The 21,493-nt window shown below is 41.1% G+C and overlaps 1 protein-coding gene across 1 annotated transcript; it reads right to left on the bottom strand.

Moving 5' to 3' along the window:
* Positions 1–358: 358 nt before the first annotated feature.
* On the bottom strand, positions 359–2,099 carry LOC101254312 (pentatricopeptide repeat-containing protein At2g15690, mitochondrial-like). Its single transcript, XM_004242895.5, has one exon. It carries the CDS (start codon positions 1,924–1,926, stop codon positions 526–528), a length of 1,401 nt encoding a protein of 466 aa, XP_004242943.1. The 5' UTR covers positions 1,927–2,099; the 3' UTR covers positions 359–525.
* Positions 2,100–21,493: the final 19,394 nt, after the last annotated feature.

The following is a 21,493-nucleotide window of genomic DNA, read 5'->3' as shown; positions in this document are numbered from 1 at the left end:
TCATTCAATCCATCATTTTAGACATCCAGTAACTCTTTCGCTTGGACTGTGCCATTACATTTCTGTTCTGTGTCATCATGGAGTAGTTTGCAGTTCCTTTAGTTCTACATCAGCGCGACCTGAACAAATTAAAGTAGCAGAGCTCTATGTGCTGGAAAGGGTCAGTGCGAATTTCAACTCTGATAATCCTCAAATCTTTCCTATAGCAAATCTGAGTCCACAAAATATTAGTTGTAAAAGCCATTCTTTAATATTCATCATTTTGTTGCATAAGCTATTGTTTATTTGGGAGGCCTTTTAGCCCTCGGAGGTAATAGTAATTGACAAAGACAGTTCTAATTTATTCAATAACAAGAAGTGTCAAATATGGGGAGACTCTATTTATTCTCAAGTAAAATAACCATATAACTGATGTACAACCTGATATGATCCTGTAAATATGATCCCGAGAACATACTGCTCCAAGTAGATTTACAAATTCTACAAACAAAAACACAGTAATAGCCTGAATCTAGACTATTGACTTCACCAGTAGTCATTACAGGAGCATTTACCATCTCTGAAATGATGAAACCGTTTGTTATCTCTGACAATCAACTCTCGCCCAACAATCTTTGACATGATCTTAATGGCGTTGTGACAGTCACCGCATATCCGGAGGTTCTTGATGATCCTAAGAGTTGTTCTTGCCGGAGTACTAATTAAACCATATGCAATAGCCAATCGCTCACTATGATACATCAGCGCTTGCTCCTTAGCGGCCTCGTCAATATCATGAAGCACATACCTCGTGTCTGGTACATAGCCAGAATCCCTCATCTGCCCGCTTAAGCCTTTCAATTTTTCATATGCATCTGCCCTATGTGGAATTGTGCTCTTGAACTCATTAACTCTGTCTTTACCCTCAAGCATATTAAACTCAGAATGCCTTTTCTGAAATGGTGCAACCGGCTTATCAGCCATATTTCTGGAAGAATCTAACATAATGAGCAGCTCCTCCGTTCGATCTTCAAGTTCAATATCCCCATGAATTCGTGCAAAATTTATCACGGCCTCCCATACTACTTTTGTAGGCTCAATAGGCATGTCTTCAATAAACTCTAGCAATTCATTCAAATGCCCAGATTTTCCCAAAACATCAGCGATCCCTAAGTAATGCTCAACTCCAGGAACAATGCCATATTCATTCTTCATTAGCTCAAAATACGTAAAACCTTCTTTCACATACCCCTTACTAGCACAGGCTGAAAGCACCACGGAAAAAGTGTCCCCATTGGGCTCCAACCGTCTAAGTTTTCTCATCTGCTCAAACAAAAGCAAACCACTCTCCCCATCTCCAGTTTCTGCATACCCACTAATCATCAAGTGCCACAGGTCCAACTTCCTTTCACGCATTTTATCAAACACTTTTCTCGCACTCCTCGTGCTTCCGTTCTTAACATACATTTTTACTAACTTACTGTTCAATTCAATATTGTTACTCCATGGGGAACGCAATAAGAGCTCATGCACCTTCTCCCCAACGTCCAATGAAGCAATTTTAATACAATAGCTCAATAATGTCTCAAAAATATGAAAGTCAGTGTCAACGCCCTGGGAAATATACTCAATTACTTGGTCAATCTTACCTTCATTGCATAGACTCATCAAGTCAACATCAGCTGCTAAAATGGGGCTCAATGTTACTGGGTCAGCTTTTTTTTTTATAGGAGTACTGATTCTTCTGTAATCTTGCTGGTTATTGCGGCGAGGTCTTGATTGTGGAGAGTATCGGTTGTTGTTAGGGGAAGTGGTGGAGCTGCGGTCGTGTGGGGCAGCACAGAAGGGTCGGAAAAACAGTGTAGAATATGGAATACGGAATTTCAAGTGGATGTTAGGGGAGAAGATGGAGTTAGCCTTTCCAGGGAATGGGGAGAGAGACGCCATGAGAGAGGGTTTTGCCAGAATCCCACAGATAATCTGAGGACCTAAGAAGCTTGGACAAACAAGCTAAAAGGGACACTTGAAGTTTAATTAAGGCGAAATGATCTTATGCTGTATGTGGTTTTTTTACTTTTCCACTTCAACCTTTAATCTCAATTAAAATTAGATTTTTATATTTTCTCTAACCATGTGTGTAGTACTCTTATATAAATATCATCTCATATCCATGTTACAGATATTAATATCATGTCATGATTAGTTTATAATTATTTTTAAATTATTAACCAAAAACTCCACATTTTCTATTTTAAAAAATAAAATAAAATAATTATTTCTCTCACCTTTCCTTCTCCTTTCTCAACACACAACCACCATTAACACCATCTTTATTCTCCTTAATTTTGTTTTCTTCTTCAAGTAGTCATTATCTATTGCCGTGACAAGGCCCTTCAAGTTCTTAAATATCATGGTTCAATTTTTGTCAAAGTTTTTATCAGTAGCAAATATAACCATCTTCCATCATTTGAACCCCCGTAAAATTATTTTTCACCATTGATGTCAATAAGTTACCATTAGAATACTTCAGTATATAATAATATTTGTACATAATTTTACATAACACATTTCACCTAATCTCACAAAAATATCCAACAATCACTTTTTAATCCTTCAAAACTATTGAATCTTTATCACTTCATGGGTTATAAATTACCACAAAATGGAAAGAAAACACAGATCTACATCAATAATACATTATCGTTCTTTAGAAAGAACGAAAATGTTGGGGAAAAAAGAAAGAACAAAGAAATTGGAGAGGGCTGGGAAGGGGAAAAAGAAAGAAAAGGGTTGGTGGGAAAGGAAAAGAAGAAAGAAGTAAAAAATCATTTTTAATTTTCTTATAAAAAATATTTCATGTCTAAATTTTGATGTTCGCGTTCCTTAATGTATGATATCACGTAGTTATGTCAACTCATTAATTAAGTTGTCACACAAGCTTGTTCAATGGTTAAAAGGGCTTAAAATATTGAGTTTCATTAACTTTAATGGTTCAGTTGACAAAGGGTCAAATAGATAGGTTCAATATATAAACCTGCACATGTATAAGGGTCTATCAGACCATTCTATCTTTAACTAATGATAATGATTTAAATTTAGATTTTTCGCTATTTCGTTTATTACAATTTTTTAAATTAAAATATTCATATTTATAAATATTTAAAAACGACTATATTATTTGAGAGATGGGCATAGCTTCTCACTAGAACCAACCCGACTAGTATTCTCTTCTCTTATCATCTTCATTTCTATGCTTTCGATATTTCATTCGGGTACAACTATATATCATTGGTGGCATAGTTAAGCAAGGAAGATAACTTGTGCCGACGATGGCAAGGAAGAAACGACAATCACAGGCTCCTCCTCCTTTGAAGTCGGAGTCTCATAAGGGTATTGGTACTTCTCGAAGACAAATCACCCCTGCCACAAGAATTCTGCAAGCCCTAGAACCTCTATAACTATCCATTTGGATTTCTGGCAGGGAGAGTGCTCTGTTGATCTTGGGGGAGACGAAAAAATCAGTCACTCTTAGCACTGCATGATGCTGAGATAAGGTCTCAATTGGATCTCGAAAGCTGACTTACTCAGCCAAGAAAGCTGACTTACTCAGCCAAGAAAGCAGAGGAAACATCTTTTATGTCAGAAGTAGTTCGAGGGAACAAATTGACTACCATGAGATTAACCCTAGATTACTACCCACCGGGGGAGAAGTATGGTTACAAAGTTGCCAAACATAACCCTAAATATATCTAAGAAGAAAGTCAGATATTTATGGTTTCACTTATTTGGATACATTTTCAGTGGTAATCCCACTACAAGGATATGCTAAAGTTTGTGTATGGAGTTTAGAGCTTTGTTAAGACTCCACTAGTATTCCTCCTAAGTGATGGGTACTTCATCTTCAAATTTCATAGTGAAGATGTTATCTTGGAGCTAGTGTTAAGTTTTTACGATTTAACAAACTTAGGAATCTAACAAAGGACCAGGTCCTTGTTATTGAGACTGACGACAGGGTAAATGAAGGAATAATCTTAACGTGCAGAATATTTGTGTATTATCATGAAAAGGGGGAAATGTTATATTGCAGGGACCCAGTCCTTGCTAGAGTGCTCTCGTCCAATTTCAAAGTGGCGTCCAATTTTATAAAGTTATCCTATCAAATAGTTGGTGAAAAGTTCAATGTACTTCACCAATAGGTTGGGCGGACAAGGTTGCTTGTGTCAATGGTAAAAACTCTTGTTGGTTACTGATATACATACAACATTAAACAAACATCATTACTCATTCAAAAAGGAAAGGGAGTTAGCATGTCTTCTCAATAACTCACAAATAACATATTGCAAGGGACTTGGTCCCTGGAAGACTGCATATGTGAGAAGGACGACAAGATAATTTTCATAAAAGTTGTCACCTCTGTTGTGGTTGGTGCACATCCTTTTAGAGAAGAAATTTTTTCAGCCAATGCGGTCGTCTCAAGAGGTTTGTGTCTATTTAATATAACCTTTTCTCAAAATAAACAAACTGAGATTTGGCAAAAAAAAAAACTCATAAGCTTACTATGAAAAAGTCATCTTCAAGGAAGAAAATTGCTCATATCGACTAGGGACTCGATGGAGTGGTGATGAGTATTTTTTATATTTCAAGCTTTGTGTTATGTGCTTAAATTGTAAATCTACTCCTGATACGCTCAAACTTACTTTTCAAATGAGAAGTAAAGCGGTCGCGTCAAGTAAATAACCCAACTAGTGAGGTTGGGATCGTTCCCACGAGGAAAATAGTCTAGACTTAACTTCAACTTGTTATTACTATTGTTCGGTTGATGACTTCCTTAGAAAGTAAAAGCATAAAAAGGGGGGTTTGTATTTCCTAATAAGTAAAAATAACTAACGAACTTGACAGAGACACTTAACAGCTTTTAATTTTGGGTTTTAATCAATTAATCAAAGTAACTAGGGTTTACGTGTTCCCCACAGGTTCATAACTTGATAATTCTAACTATAACAATTCTTTCCTAGTATCTTGCATGCAAAGTGATAAGTTATGTATTTCTAAATCCTTGGTCCGGCATCTAGAAAATCTCACTCCGCACCTTAGTCCGGCTGCGTGTGTTGCTTTCCTAACCCTTATCTTTACCTCATATTAAGCATCGTATTCGATATTTGACTAAGTTATTACCTCGTACCAATCAATACTAGCCTATTAGATAGTATATACTAAATCTATGTTAATTATTCTTTTCCTATTATCTACCTCCTTGGTCCGGCAAGTAGCATAAGGCGAGTTCTAACGTTGATCATCCATTAAAAAAACTTCTAAGCGAAAGAATTATTAATACATGCAAGACACTATTCTAGAATTGTTATTTTAGCTAGGGTTTATCTCATTATTTGCCTATGGTTTCCACAACCCTAGTTATGGAGTTTAGTTCCTCATAGCCATAAACACAATATTCAAATAGGTTAAACAAGAATTCATGTACTTACTTCAATGAGAAAGAATAAAGTCCGAAAAATTGCTTGATTAATCACCAAAAATCACTTGTAAGAATCTCCAAAAATCAAACACTAAAACACAAAGTCTAATAATGTGATGTTTAATCTCACAGAGTCTAACTTCAAAAACGAGGTTTTTCGAACTATTTATACAAAAATAAAAACCTAATTAAACAAGGATTTTAATTACTGGAAATCTGCCAAAACGCGGATGGGTCGACGGACCACGCGACGGACCGTCGTGAACTCCGTCGTCCCATACTTGGTGCAATTCTTCTGCTGCTTTCTTCATTCCCCTCGACGGCAAGTGTGACGGACCGTCATAGGCACAACGGTCCGTCGAGGGTCTCGTTTCAAAATACTTCAACTCTTGGAATCTGGATACTGGATCACTTCTCTGATCTTCATGACGAACCTGCAGGACGGACCGTCATAGCCATGACGGACCGTTACAAGCTTCTTAATCCCACACTTGGTCAGACTTCCCCATCTTCCTTCAGCAGCTTCTCTATGCTGCCACCTACGGACCGTCACATGCACGACGGACCGTCATAAGCTCCATAGGTGGTCTTTTTTGCATTTTTCGCTCAAAATCTCCGCATTCAGCTTTGGACAGATTTCCTGCAAAACAAAGAGAAACTTATATCAAAATTAGCACAAAAAGGGCTTTCAGACACACTAAACTTAAGGAAAAAGTATTAATTATACCGTGATACCACGGTATATCAACACCCTCAACTTAAATTCGTTGTTTGTCCTCAAGCGACGCACTATGACTCACTACACAATCTTTGTACAATAGTATTCATGTTTTATCCTTTGCAATCATTTGGCTATCAATCCCGATTAATCTCATCAAATCTATGCATGCTATCACTATTAGGCTTGAATTTTGTGGGATTCGAACATGACACAGACTCACCACGCACTAACACCTATACTCTTCAATTTCTCACCGAGGGGCTAACAATTCCGGTATAGCAACTAGTGTCCTCACTTTAGAACAAAATCCTCATTTTTCACACAATGATTTCAGTTTGAGTATAAGGATTACATTTCAACACTCGCTCTCAGAACAAAGTCACACTCATTCATACCTATTGCCATAAGCTTGCCCTTATTTTCACTGCCTTAAGTTCGCTATACAACCCTTAGGATCACGATAGGACTTTATTAGCTTGTAATGTAGGCTCAGAGTCAGGTAGGGTATATTTAGGTATACTTTAGTGACTTTTTGCCCTCCTTGACATATCGGCTAAACCTTCCACTTTCTATCACTTTATCTCGCCCAGTTTCTCCTATTCTTTCACCTTGTTGTTTCCCTTATTTCTTCATTTGTGTAAGTAACTCTTTTCTTTTCTTGTTTGTAATTCTTGAATATTTCTCTCTTTTTTTCAACGAGTTCTTGAGTCACTTTATTTTTATTCTTTCTTTCTCTTTGTTCTTTCAACCCCACTTTCCAGAGCATTCCTTAAAACAGCCACCCTCAACTCATGGCTTTGCCACGAGTCAAGGTACACAATACCCAAAGTCGGGTCAGGGCCATAACGAAGGTTGTTTATGCATTAGCCGCTCTCAACTTATGCTTTTGGCATAAGCTGAGGTGCACATGTCCAAGGAGGGACCAGGGCCAACATATTGTTCCCAGAAAAGATCAGTTGGGGGTGAAAAAGAATGGTTTAATTTTAAGCTCAAATTATTTGGATCAAAGAAGGATAACTTTCATTTGGTTTCTTTTATTTAGGCTAGAGATGGGCTATATTGAATAAGGGCCTATGATCCTTTCCTAATTGTCTGTTACAGCTTATTTTTAGCAGGACTAACCAGGCAAGTTCTAGCTCAGTATCAGCAGTGGACTATTCAACTTTCCTCACACTCACTTGACATCTCATCACTATACCAGATTATCAGACACCTAGTTTGACTTGAAGATTTAGGGTAATGCAATGGTGTAACTCTATTTCATGTTTAGAGCCATACAATTATCAGTTACTACGCCTAGTCATGCAACATTTTCCAGTTTTATCGGGATATCACTTTAGCCATAATGCTTCAGAGTTAAACTATGTACAAAAGATATAACGTGCCGGTTCAACAAAAAAAGTAATCAGTCTTTTGGGGAAAAAGAACACAGGCAAGAAAACCCCAAAACAGGATAGTGAGTTGGGCTACTCAGACTTCACCCTAACACTCACTTTCCATTTACCCCACCCCCAACAAAAAAGCATGCAATTGTCCCCAATGCATAAAAAAAATCTAAAGATTAGAGGGGTAGGTGAAGCAAACCTGTGGCGCATAGCACCATCGATCAACAAGCTGGTGGGTCTGGTTTCCCAGAACCCACATCCTCTGCAATTTGGACACCCTCAGTGGTGTCCTCAGCAATCTGGACACCCTCAGTGATGTCCTCAGCAACAACCGCACCATCAGTAGTGCCTCCTGCTGTCTCTACAGTGCGAGAGCTAGACGCCCCAGCCGCTATCTGCGATGATCTGATTTGGTGTGCCTCCGCCTTAGCAAGTGAGGCTCTCCTCGCGGCCTCCATCTCTCGGCGCTCCTTCTTCCTTGCTCGCGCCTCATCCTCTGATCGACCCCTACGCCTCTTGGCACTCTCTCGAGGGGAAGGTGGGGGAAGTTTTGAAGTAGCAAACAGGGCCGCCAATACAGTGTCCTCAATAGGCTCGACAGGCTTCGGCACTCTCACCTCTAGGATCGTGTCGATGTCTGCACGAAGACTGTCGACTGCAGCCTGGAGAGACGACACATCTACCGGAGGGGCTGGACGGGCTAACACTCTCAACTCAAATGCATCGAGGCGCTGGTGAACCTCAGCAATCTTCCGCTGCATCTTCCTCTCCATACGCGCTTCAGACTCAGTAATAGACTTCTGCATCCATGGCTGGATATGATGCAGAAGGGTGGCAATTTGTGCCTCCAGTTTTTGGACCCTAGCAAGCGGGGCCGGTAACGGTAGAGGGGCTGTGCGAGAGGAGCTCGGGGCTGGGCTACTACCTGGGATAGACTCGAACGGGGTAGTGTCAGTGGACGCTTGTGTAGTGGTGCGGGCCTGGGACACCGTATCCCCAAGATCATCAGCAAGTGGTGGCAGCTCTGGACGGGTCCCTCGACGTGGGGCCAACTAATTGGCTTCGTCTCTGATGAGGCCGACGTCAACGGTGCCCTACGGGGTCTTCAACTGATCTATGTGCCATATGGGCACACCTGCGGTCCTGCAAAGAGCAAACTCATACACGGGAAGGGGTAGGTAGTAGTGCCCTTGAATGCCCTCTCGTGCATGACTTCCTTGAGAAGCCATGCAAAGTCGACCTCGAATCCGGCTATCATCGCCGCTATCAACACTGCTCGATCCCAAGTGACGATGTTATCAGCAGCTGTGGGGGAAAGGCAGTGACGGATGAGCAGCCACAAGAACTTCACGAAGAACGTGAGGTTGGCCTTCTTGATGGCCCCCTTCGGCTCAGTGACCCAATCTGTACCCTCTCCGTCGACTGATAGGTGCAGGGCCATCCACCTCTTGGTGGTCTCTCTCAGTGCCTTCTTGCGCAAGAACTGGCCATCCTTCACTATCTGCTAGCGGTAGTCAAACTCGGCAGTGTGGGGAGTCTGCGGAGCATCTGCACTCTCGCCGTATAGGAACCGGTGGATAGCTGGCAGGGAAATGTCGACCTGCACGCCCCTGACTCGAACCTGCTCCAGTGGGGCCTGTTTAGCAGGAGAAGCCCGCCTATCGATCTGTGATCGGAGAGTCGCTACGTAGGATGCGTAGAACTCTCAGACCACTTCCTCGCTGTATCGTCCCAATGGACGGGCTGTCCACTCTAAGCGATGCCTGGTGAATAGGTTGTGGATCTCCAGCATCGATGGGAGACTCCCTGTAAGTACCCGCCACTCCAAGGTGAGTGTTCGAGTCATTACTCCTTTATCAGTCAGGAATTTGGCGTCGGAGTAAACTTAAAACTGGCCTTCGACGCATCACCGGTTTGGCTGGTCAGAGGCTGGGGTGGGGACCTGGGCTGGTGCGCCGGATGTAGAGTTGGAACTGGCAGCCTCATCAGACGAGGCCGATGCTGCAGCAGTGGCGGGTGCGGGAACCTCAGGAGAGCCTGAAGCTTCCTCGGACCAGGATACTCCTAAGGAGCCAGACGCTCCTTCCTCATTTGTGGCTGACCCAGAGGGTGTGCCGGTCAGTGTGCGCTCCTCATCAGACTGGAGGCAGTGACTACGCCGGACGCCACCGTCTTGGGTGTGGCTCTGTGGGCACGTGCAGCACGGGAAGGTGCGGAAGTGCCTGGGGGCACATATTCAGGGTCCCGCTCATCATCAGACCCGATGATCAAGTGTGCAGACGGGGCAATAGACTTGGATCGCCCGCGTGCGTAGGCTCGGTCTTGCTTGGGTGCCATAGTAGATAGTACCCGCAAAGGATCACTATTAGTACGAGTAATGTCAAATAAGACAGGCAAGCCAATACAACATAAAACATTAAAATAGTGTGTTAGTGATAGTGAAACTGTATCACACGACGGGGGCTAGATGACGGCTCGTCGTGGATATGATGGACCGTCATGAGGTTCGTCGTTTTGTACTTGGTCTATGTATATGGAAAGAACCCTGAAGGAGGGGTCTCTGACCATCATGACGGTCAAGCAGGACGGACCGTCATTGGTATGACGGTCCGTCGTAAGAGTCCATTGTAGGACACTTAGAAAATGTTGGGAGACCCTTATCAGAGGGGTCTCTGAACATCATGACGATTGTTCAGGACGGACCGTCGTAGGTACGATGGTCCGTTGTAAGAGTCTGTCGTAGGACACTTAGAAAATGTTGGGAGACCCTTATCAGAGTGGTCTCTGACCATCATGACGGTCGTGCAGGACGGACCGTCGTTGGTACGATGGTCCGTCGTAAGAGTCCGTCGTAGGACACTTAGAAAATGTTGGGAGACCCTTATCAGAGAAGTCTCTGACCATCATGACGATCATGCAGGAGGTACGACGGTCCGTCGTAAGAGTCCGTCGTAGAACACTTAGAAAATGTTGAGAGACCCTTAGAAACAGGGTCTCTGACAACCAGAATGGTTGTGCAGGACGGACCGTCGTGAAGACAACGGTCCGTCACAGGCGTCGTTGGGCAGGGGTGCTAGGGCTTGTGCAACGGACCCAACGATGGTCCGTCGTGTGTGCGACGGGATGTCATCGGGGTCTCGTTCTAAGTAGCAGTGTTAGAACTAGGGGTACCCTACGCATCCCCGATGAACCCACATGGTCTTGTAGTGTTGTGGACCTATATGTGACTATCATAACGACCTAGGAAACTACCAAAGCAAAATCACCTATGCCCAGGGTTATCAACATGGCACATACGAACATTTTGAGCCTAGGTTTAGACATAATCATATAGAGGAAACAGTATACGACTAAGAACTAAGCTAATACTAACTACAAAACCAAAATGCAAGATAAATAAGTATAAATGTAGAGACACATACCTTGGAAATAGAGAAGAAAACAAACGGAGGATGATTCAGTTAGCAAGGTAGATACCTACAACAGCAGCACCGACTAGTGGATGATAAGTATGAGGCTTGGGAGGATTTTGGGAGCAATGATCAGTGAGGGGAAGTGTGGAAGTTGAAAAGAGAGGGGAGATGAGGGGAATAAGGAAGTAATGGGGTGAAATATGGAGGGGTGGGGAGTATAAACGGTCAGATTTTGAAAAGGGTCCAGCCGGGTCGGGTAGATTTCATTAATCGCGCGACGGTTCCCCGACGACGGTCCGTCGCTCTTGCGAAGTCCCATCGTAGGTTCCATCGTGTGTGCCCTAATTTCAAAATGACAGAAATACGTACCTGGTGTGACGGATGCATACGATGGTCCGTTGCATGCGTAACGGTCCATCGTTGTATCCGTCAGTGGCTACTGCGGAGTAGTTTTCTGCAGAATTTCCTGGTGATGTGCCTGCAAATTTAAAATCCATTAATAGAAAAAATGCTACCATTATTAAAAAGATGATAAGTATTGGGTTACCTCCCAACAAGCGCCTGATTTAATGTCGCGGCACGAGTGGGGCCACTTGATTACTCAGACTTCATCAAGATGGTATGCCTCGATCACTTCATTAGTCGATTCACCATGCCCGAGATAGATTTTTATGTGCTGTCCATTCACCTTGAACTGCACACCCTCCTTACTTTCCAACTCAACTGCTCCATGAGGGAATAATTGGGTAACCGTGTACGGACCAGTCCATTTGGACTTGAGTTTGCCTGGAAACAAGCGCAATCTGGAATTGAATAGAAGCACTAAATCCCCGACCATAAACTCTCGTTTTTAAATTTTGTTGTCATGATACTTCTTCATCTTTTCTTTATATAGGGCTGAGCTTTCATAGGCTTTCAAGCAAAATTCATCAAGTTCATTCAACCCATTTAACCGTTGCTCTGCAGCTTCGCTCCAATCCATTTTTAACTTCTTCATAGCCCACATGGCTTTATGCTCTAACTCAACCGGAAGATGACAAGCTTTCCCATATACAAGTTGGTATGGAGACATACCTATGGGAGTCTTATAAGCTGTCCGGTAGGCCCAAAGAGCATCATCAAGCCTCCTTGACCAATCCGTTCTACTAGCATTCACTGTTTTGGACAATATCTGTTTGATCTCCCGATTCGATACTTCAACTTGCCCACTAGTTTGAGGGTGGTAAGGAGTGGCCACATTATGGTGAACACCGTATTTCTCCAATAACCCCTTGAACAATCTGTTGCAGAAGTGGGATCCCCCATCACTAATAATGGCCCTTGGAGTGCCAAAACGGGAGAATATATTCTTTTTCAAGAATGCAGTGACACTCTTCCCTTCATTGTTTGCGAGGGCTATGACTTCGACCCATTTAGATACATAATCAACTGCTACAAGAATGTACTTCATCCCATGAGAACTCACGAAAGGGCCCATAAAGTCAATACCCCACACATCAAATAACTCAATCACAAGAATGGGGTTTAGAGGGAGCTCTTGCTTTCTTGAAATACCACCATCTCGTTGACATTTGTCACATGCTTTAGCAAACCCATGAGCATCTTGATGAAGAGTTGGCCAATAGTAACCACATTGCAATATCTTGTGAGCGGTTCGGATACCACTGTGATGTCCGCCAACAGGTGAAGAATGGCATGCCTCCAACACACTCAACATTTCACATTCTGGCACACAACGCCGAATAAGCCCGTCGGCACAACTCCTATACAAGTATTGTTCATCCCAAAAGAACTTCTTCACATAGTACATGAACTTTTTCCTTTGATGAAAGGACAAGTCTGATGGAACAATATCACTAGCCAGATAGTTCGCAAAATTTGCGAACCATGGAATCAAGTCTTGTGAAGCAGCCAATACATGTTCATCGGGGAAAGTATCATTAATGTCAGTCTTATCCCCTAACTCTCTCATAGCTTCATCCTCTAGACGAGACAAATGATCATCAACTTGATTTTCAGTCCCTTTTCTATCCAGCACTTCAAAGTCAAATTCTTGCAGCAGTAATACCCAACGAATCAGCCTTGGTTTCGCATCCTTTTTCGCCATCAAATATCTCAATGCTGAATGGTCAGTATGCACTATAACTCTAGTACCTAGCAAATAGGAGCGAAATTTCTCAAAAGCAAAGACTACTGCGAGGAGTTCTTGCTCAGTCACTGTGTAGTTCTTCTGGGCTTCATTGAGGGCTTTACTAGCATAGTAAATTGGGTGAAGGATTTTGTTTCTTCTCTGTCCCAATACTACACCAAGAGCAACCCCACTAGCATCACACATTACCTCAAATGGACTGTTCCAATCCAGAGAAATAATGATAGGCGCAGACACTAACTTTTCTTTTAGCTCACCGAATGCTTTAAGACAGGATTCATCAAAGAAAAATTTACATTCTTTCTCTAGCAATTTGCACAATGGGTGTGCAATCTTTGAAAAGTCTTTGATGAATCTCCGATAAAAACCTGCATGCCCAAGAAAGCTTCTCACACCTTTCACAGAGATCGGCGGGGGAAGTCTCTCTATTACCTCAACTTTAGCTCGATCAACCTCTATGCCCTTTTCTGAAATGCGATGACCCAACACAATACCCTCTTTCACCATGAAATGACACTTTTCCCAGTTTAGTACCAAATTGCAGTCTTCACATCTCTTAAGAACCTCAGATAAATTGGTCAAGCACCGCTCGAATGAATCACCAACCATAGAAAAATCATCCATAAAAACCTCTATAGTATCTTCTACCATGTCAGAAAATATTGACATCATACATCTCTGAAAGGTTGCGGGTGCATTGCACAACCCAAACGACATTCTTCTGAACGCAAAAGTCCCATATGGACAAGTGAAAGTGGTTTTCTCTTGATCTTCTGGTGCAATAGAAATCTGATTATACCCCGAATACCCATCAAGAAAACAATACCACCCTTTTCCGGCAAGTCTATCCAACATCTGATCCATGAAGGGCATAGGAAAATGGTCTTTTTCAGTCCATGAGTTCAGTTTACGGTAATCCATACACACCCTCCATCCAGTAACCGGTCTCATTGGAACAAGTTCATTCTTTTCATTGGGGACCACAGTCATTCCCCCTTTCTTAGGTACACACTGAACCGGGCATACCCAGCTACTATCGGCGATTGGATAGATTACTCCAGCATCCAACCACTTGATAATTTCCTTCTTCACAACCTCTTGCATAGGAGGATTCAAGCGTCTCTGGTGCTCAATACTCGGCTTATGATCAGGCATGAGTTGAATTTTATGAGAGCAACAAGAGGGATCCCAATAATGTCCGCAATGGTCCACCCAATAGCTCTTTTGAACCTTTTTAGTACCTTCACCAAACTCTGAACCTGTTGTTCATCCGGTCTGATGCAATGATTATCGGCAAAGTGTCACCATTTCCTAAGAATTCATACCTAAGATGAGGTGGGAGAGCTTTTAATTCAACTTTTGGAGCTTCCTCTATAGATGGTTTAGCGGGTGGGGACTCGCGATTCTTCATATCAAGCTCAAATTTCTTCGATTTAAACTGAACATCACCTCGGTCAAGAGCCGCGACTATTGACTCATACTCTTCAATGCAATCGCTATCAAAGTTCATTATCACTGCCGCTAATGCTTCGACACCTAGACGTTCTTCTATTTGTGTCTCAAATGTCTCACCCATGTTGTAGGATATAGCAGATGCCGATTGGAGCTCACCACTCTGCCTCATGGACCTACAAATATTAAAGGTCACTTCCTCACTGTTCAACCAAAATTTCATCTGCCCCTTTTTCATGTCTACTAAGGCTCTTCCCGTAGCTAGGAATGGCCTCCCAAGGATAATAGGCACTTCAAAATCAACCTCACAATCAAGAATAATAAAATCGGCCGGAAAGATGAATGACTCCACTTTTACTAGCACATCATGAAGTATCCCTATGGGCTGTTTTACTGTTCGATCAGCCATCAGTAGCCGCATCGCAGTGGGCTTTGGGTCACCCAAACCCAACTTCTTGTAAATCGAGAGGGGCATGAGATTTATGCTTGCCCCCAGATCACATAATTCTTTTGCAAAATGTAATAGCCCGATTGTACAAGGAATAGTGAACGCACCCGGATCTTCTTTCTTTTGGACCAGAGATCTTGTAGCAATAGCACTACAATGCTGCATTCTATCATCATCCTCAAAAGTAACCGATCTTTTCTTTGTGACCAAATCTTTTATAAACTTGGCGTAACCAGGCATTTGTTCTAAAGCTTCTACCAAAGGGACATTGATAGAAAGTTGCTTCAACATTGTTATAAAACGCTGATATTTGCCATCCTCAGTCTTTTTCACTAATCTTTGAGGAAATGGGGGTGGTGGCCTAGGCATGGAGTTACCTTTTTAGGCACTTCAGCATCTTCTGCAATGTTATCCTCTAAATTAGTATCAACATTTACCACTTTATCAGTGTCTTTTGTCACCTCATTCTCATTAGATGGCATATGTGGGTCAATGGTTTGCTTGCCACCGCGAGTAGTAATTGCCATACAATGTCCATCATTTTTCGGATTTTGGACAGTGTTGCTAGGAAGAGTGCCCGGTTGCCGTGTGTTCATAGTTGCAGATAATTGGGCCAATTGTAACTCAAGTTGCTTAATCGATATTGCATGTGTATCGACTTTTTGCCCAATACCCGCTAAATCATTCCTCAACTCTTTATTGTGCTCATCACTAGCATCGAACCTCCTCATCATTTTATGCAACATATCCTCAACTCACGACATACTACCTCCGCCATCCCTAGGAGTAACTTCACGATTTTGAGGAGGAACATAGGGTCCATTCCTGTCGTTTCTATTACCATAGTTACCCCTGTTGAAGTTGTTGTCGCGATTGTAGTTTCCATCTCGGACATAATGACCCTCACGATTGTAGTTACCATAGTTCCGACCTTGGTTCCCTTGACCTTGGCGCCAATTCTCCTGATTAGAGCCTTGGGCACTTGGTCGGAAACCCCCCATCTGTTCATTTACTACATAGGAATCCTCCTCATAATAACACTCATCGATTGGAGGTGGTGGTTTAGCCAAGTAGTTGACTGCATTAATCTTTTCTGCACCCCAGTGACATGTTTTAGTACCAACCCAAGCTCAGTCCTCATCTGAGCCATTTCTTCACGAATATCATCTGTGGCTGGGTTGTGAGTGGACTGCACTGCGAAGGTGTTTCTGCCTGTATCGGACTTCCTAGTACTCCAAGCTTTGTTGTTACGGGAGATTTTCTCTAATTTCTCAGCAATCTCAGCATAAGGGCATTCTCCATAACATCCACCTGTTATAGTGTCCAACACTGCTTTATTGTTATCATCCTGTCCCCGATAGAAGTATTCCTTCAGTGACTCATCATCAATACGGTGATTTGGAACACTTCTCAAGAATGAGGTGAATCTATCCCAAGAACTACTAACTGACTCTCCTGGTAGTGCCACAAAGTTATTCACCCTGTCTTTGTGGTTTAATTTCTTGGAGACTGGATAGTAGCGTGCTAAGAAGACATCCCATAGTTGGTTCCAAGTGAAGATGGAGTTGTATGGGAGCTCAGTAAACCACATAGCAGCCTCTCCCGTCAGTGAGAGAGGAAACACTCTGAGACCTATTACATCTAGATCCAAATCAGGCCTCCCCACACAACTTTTACACACTGCCCTTACCTTAGCTATATGGGCATGTGGATCCTCAGAAGGTAGCCCTGAAAACAAACCCCTGGCAGTGAGCATTTGCATCAGACTACTAGTTACCACTAAAGTGTGGCCTGTGGGTAGAGGAGGCAAAACCAGTGGCCCATCCGAATATGCTATGTTATCATAGCCTCTGTAGTATGCTTGGGGCCGTGGAGCGGGATTCTGTCGCCTCTGTTGATGTTCACCCGGAGCATCAGGTAACATCTGACCATGAACATCAGCCGGAGCTGGGATGTTCTGGTTTGGATCCTCATCATTGATTCCCAAATTACGATTCATGTTTCGCAGTGTACGCTCTAGCTCGTGATCGTAGGGAAACAACGGTTCTTTTCCTCTCCGTGTATTTGGCATACAAGGAGGATAGTTCTGAAAAGAAATCAAAAACAATAAAACAAAGTAAAATCAAGAAAATATCAACTAAACTATAGTAAGAAGTTCAAGTTAATCTAAAAGCTAAATTCCCCGGCAGCGACGCCAAAATTTGATACGCTCAAACTTACTTCTCAAATGAGAAGTAAAGCGGCCGTGTCAAGTAAATAACCCAACTAGTGAGGTTGGGATCGTTCCCACGAGGAAAATAGTCTAGACTTAACTTCAACTTGTTATTACTATTGTTCGATTGATGACTTCCTTAGAAAGTAAAAGCATAAAAAGGGGGGTTTGTATTATCTAATAAGTAAAAATACCTAACGAACTGGACAGAGACACTTAACAGCTTTTAATTTTGGGTTTTAATCAATTAATCAAAGTAACTAGGGTTTACGTGTTCCCCACAGGTTCATAACTTGATAATTCTAACTATAACAATTCTTTCCTTGTATCTTGCATGCAAAGTGATAAGTTATGTATTTCTAAATCCTTGGTCCGGCATCTAGAAAATCTCACTCCGCACCTTGGTCCGGCTGCGTGTGTTGCTTTCCTAACCCTTATCTTTACCTCATATTAAGCATCGTATTCGATATTTGACTAAGTTATTACCTCGTACCAATCAATACTAGCCTATTAGATAGTATACACTAAATCTATGTTAATAATTCTTTTCCTATTATCTACCTCCTTGGTCCGGCAAGTAGCATTAAGGCGAGTTCTAACGTTGATCATCCATTAAAAAGACTTCTAAGCGAAAGAATTATTAATACATGCAAGACACTATTCTAGAAATGTTATTTTAGCTAGGGTTTATCTCATTATTTGCCTATGGTTCCCACAACCCTAGTTATGGAGTTTAGTTCCTCATAGCCATAAACACAATATTCAAATAGGTTAAACAAGAATTCATGTACTTACTTCAATGAGAAAGAATAAAGTCCAAAAAATTGCTTGATTAATCACCAAAAATCACTTGTAAGAATCTCCAAAAATCAAACACTAAAACACAAAGTCTAATAATATGATGTTTAATCTCACAGAGTCTAACCTCAAAAACGAGGTTTTTCGAACTATTTATAAAAAAATAAAAACCTAATTAAACAAGGATTCTAATTACTGGAAATCTGCCAAAACGCGGCTGGGTCGACGGACCACGCGACGGACCGTCGTGGTCATGACGGACCGTCGTGAACTCCGTCGTCCCATACTTGTTGCAATTCTTTTGCTGCTTTCTTCATTCCCCTCGACGGCAAGTGTGACGGATCGTCATAGGCACAACGGTCCATCGAGGGTCTCGTTTCAAAATACTTCAACTCTTGAAATCTGGGTACTCGGATCACTTCTCTGATCTTCACGACGAACCTGCTAGACGGGCCGTCACAAGCTTCGTAATCCAACACTTGGTCAGACTTCCACATCTTCCTTCAGCAGCTTCTCTACGCTGCCACCTACGGACTGTCACATGCACGACGGACCGTCATAAGCTCCGTAGGTGGTCTCTTTTGCATTTTTCGCTCAAAATCTCCGCATTCAGCTTTGGACAGATTTCCTGCAAAACAAAGAGAAACTTATATCAAAATTAGCACAAAAAGGGCTTTCGGACACACTAAACTTGAGGAAAAAGTATTAATTATACCGTGAAACCACGGTATATCAACTCCTAAGTTATAAAGGATAGGTGATCGATGTCTTCTCTATGTATTTTGTTTGAGTCAGATTAACTAGAGTGAGTTAGTCGAATCATTTAGTCAAACCTTTTTACATCATCATTTTGATGTTTCCTTGGGTAGAGTTTTCTAGGAGTGTCACGTAGAGTTATTTGATATATGGTGCAACAGAGTTGCTTCTTCTGTATGCTTTTATCTTTGAGATTAAAGTTGGTGGCTAGAGTTAGCCTTGTGGGGTTCTTAAAGTATTGATCAACTATAGTTAGTTGGTTTAGTAGGCAATAGGATTATTGCTTAGGCTATATAAGTAATAGGAGTATTACTAAGTGTGGGATTAGAGATTTAATCTCATTTTGTGGATGTAATATTTATTTCACTTTTGCTTGGAGTTTTAGTGAAAATAGTTTAAAAATCCTTTGTGACAGGTTGTGGTTTTACTTCCTTGAGCAAGGAGGTTTCCACGTAAAATCTCTTATGCATATTTTAGTTTGTGATGTTTATTTGCACACGTTAATTTTGTCTAGAGACCTTGTCTTGTAATCATTGGTTTAGAGCTCGCGCTCTCTATCTGTTTGATATCAAGAGAGAGATTCCGCGAGGAATGGCGACACTATTGAACTTCGAAAATAAGTTAGTTCCCTACTAGGCTACCTCTTTTTTATGGTCAGTTCTATAAATGGTGGAAGATTCCGAAAATTGGGGATCTCATGGCTGAGGACAATGAGTTATGGAACGTTATTTGTGAAAGGCCTTATGTGCCAACTATGAAGGTTAAAGATAGAGAGGTCACAAGAGTCATTACCAAAACCCGACAACTCTATAATGACTCTAACAAAAGATCAGTGGAGAAAACCACAAAGCTTGGAAGCTACTAATGTGTGGCATCCGTATGAATGAATACAATCTGATCTCATCTTTTGAATCAACCAAGAAATTTTGAGATTGGTTCAGAACAATGTATGAGGGTACTGAAGAAACAAAAAAGTCTAAGCTAGATATCTTTACTACTCATTAAAAAGTTTCACTATACCATGTTTGTCAAGCCCCAAGCCTACGCGTAGGACGTGGCTTGCACTCGAAGGTCATTGCTTTCCCCAAGCGAACCCCTGACCTATCTTACTTAACTCAATATGCATATTTATAAAAATAAATAGCATTTAACTAAATTAAATAATAAAATACTTGAGAATCTTTTAAGATCAAACATTCAACTTGGAGAAAAATGGCAACCCAAGTCTTAACAATAAAATAATATTGGAAAGACTCAAGCACTAACATCTAACTGTCTATCTATGAAGACTATAATAACTGAGATGAATGTTAGGACAAGCCACAACACATCCTAATGAACTGAAATATCATTGAACGCAATAAAAGGAGTCGTCCAAAAGGCAAGGAGGCTCACCAACTGATTGTGAGTCGCTCACTGTATCAACGATGCACTTGATGAAGATCCTCGTGCGTTTGCATCATAATACGATGCAGGAAGATTGACATCAATACATTGAATATACGAGTATGCGAGTTCGAATGCTAAACAACATAGGCTAGAAATAATCTGAAGGAAACTGACGAACTTACCTAGCTTAACTCAGCTCAACATAACTGACTCATTTCAATATAAAGCAATTTAAAATCAAGTGTAATATAAAGAAAAGCTATTTAAAAACATGATGTAAACTTTGTATGTACGCAAAAATACAATTAACTCTGAGATGTACATAAAAATACAAATAAAGTGTGTATATAAAAATAGATATAACTTCTATTGGGTATCCCTAATCGACAACCATCATATAAGAGATATAGTGATGATAAAAAGATTTACCAACATAACTAACTCATTTCAATATAAAAAATTTAAAATCAAGTTTAATATAAAGAAAAACTGTTTAAAAACATGATGTAAACTTTGTATGTATGCAAAAATACGATTAACTCAGAGATGTACGTAAAAAAACAAATAATCTGTGTATATAAAAAATACATATAATTTCTATGGGATTTTATCTAATGGACAACCATCACATAAGATCTATAGTGATGATACAAAGATTTACCTCATGCTGCCAGCGCATCCTATACCCAGCCAAAGGTATAGGACCTGAACTTCCTAATGGATCCACTAGTCTACTGTGAAAAGGCTTCATCCAAAAAATATGACCCTTTTTAACCTGTGGTAGTTACATGGTTTTATGAAAATGTGAGTTATATGAACTCATGCTCGTCCCCAATCGGTGCTCAATGCTACTGCAAAAATATACTAAATTCTTCTGTAATTTGAGATTAGTGCTAAAAATATAGCTCAAAAGCTATCTTGAAAATCTCAGTTTTCCTACTTTCTTCATTTTAGAAAGTTATAAATCTTTTCTTAAAATCAGCTCGAAGTATCTTTTAAAATATCAGTTTCCATCCTCATTTAAATGTGAAAACATTTCTCTTGAACCTCTTTGGGAATACATAGTCCCAATATACTTCTTTGAAGAAGGAACTTCAACTTTACTCTTTTCTGAACTCAATTCTTAAGTCTTAAAACAAAGTTAAAATGTTTGTAAAAGACTTATGAAAACATCAAATGAACTTCTCTTACTTGATTTCTGACTTTAATCTTAATTCTTACTTTGATTGACTCTTAATTGATCCTTGAATTGAATTATGAATTCAAAGATCTTGATTTATATATGGAAAGAGCTCATGATGTTTAGGAATGATTTCGA

Source organism: Solanum lycopersicum, chromosome 7 (assembly GCF_036512215.1).
Source record: "Solanum lycopersicum chromosome 7, SLM_r2.1".
Taxonomy (NCBI): Eukaryota; Viridiplantae; Streptophyta; class Magnoliopsida; order Solanales; family Solanaceae; genus Solanum; species Solanum lycopersicum.
Note: the sequence above shows the minus strand (reverse complement) of the source record. Positions and strands in the feature narration are given on the sequence as shown.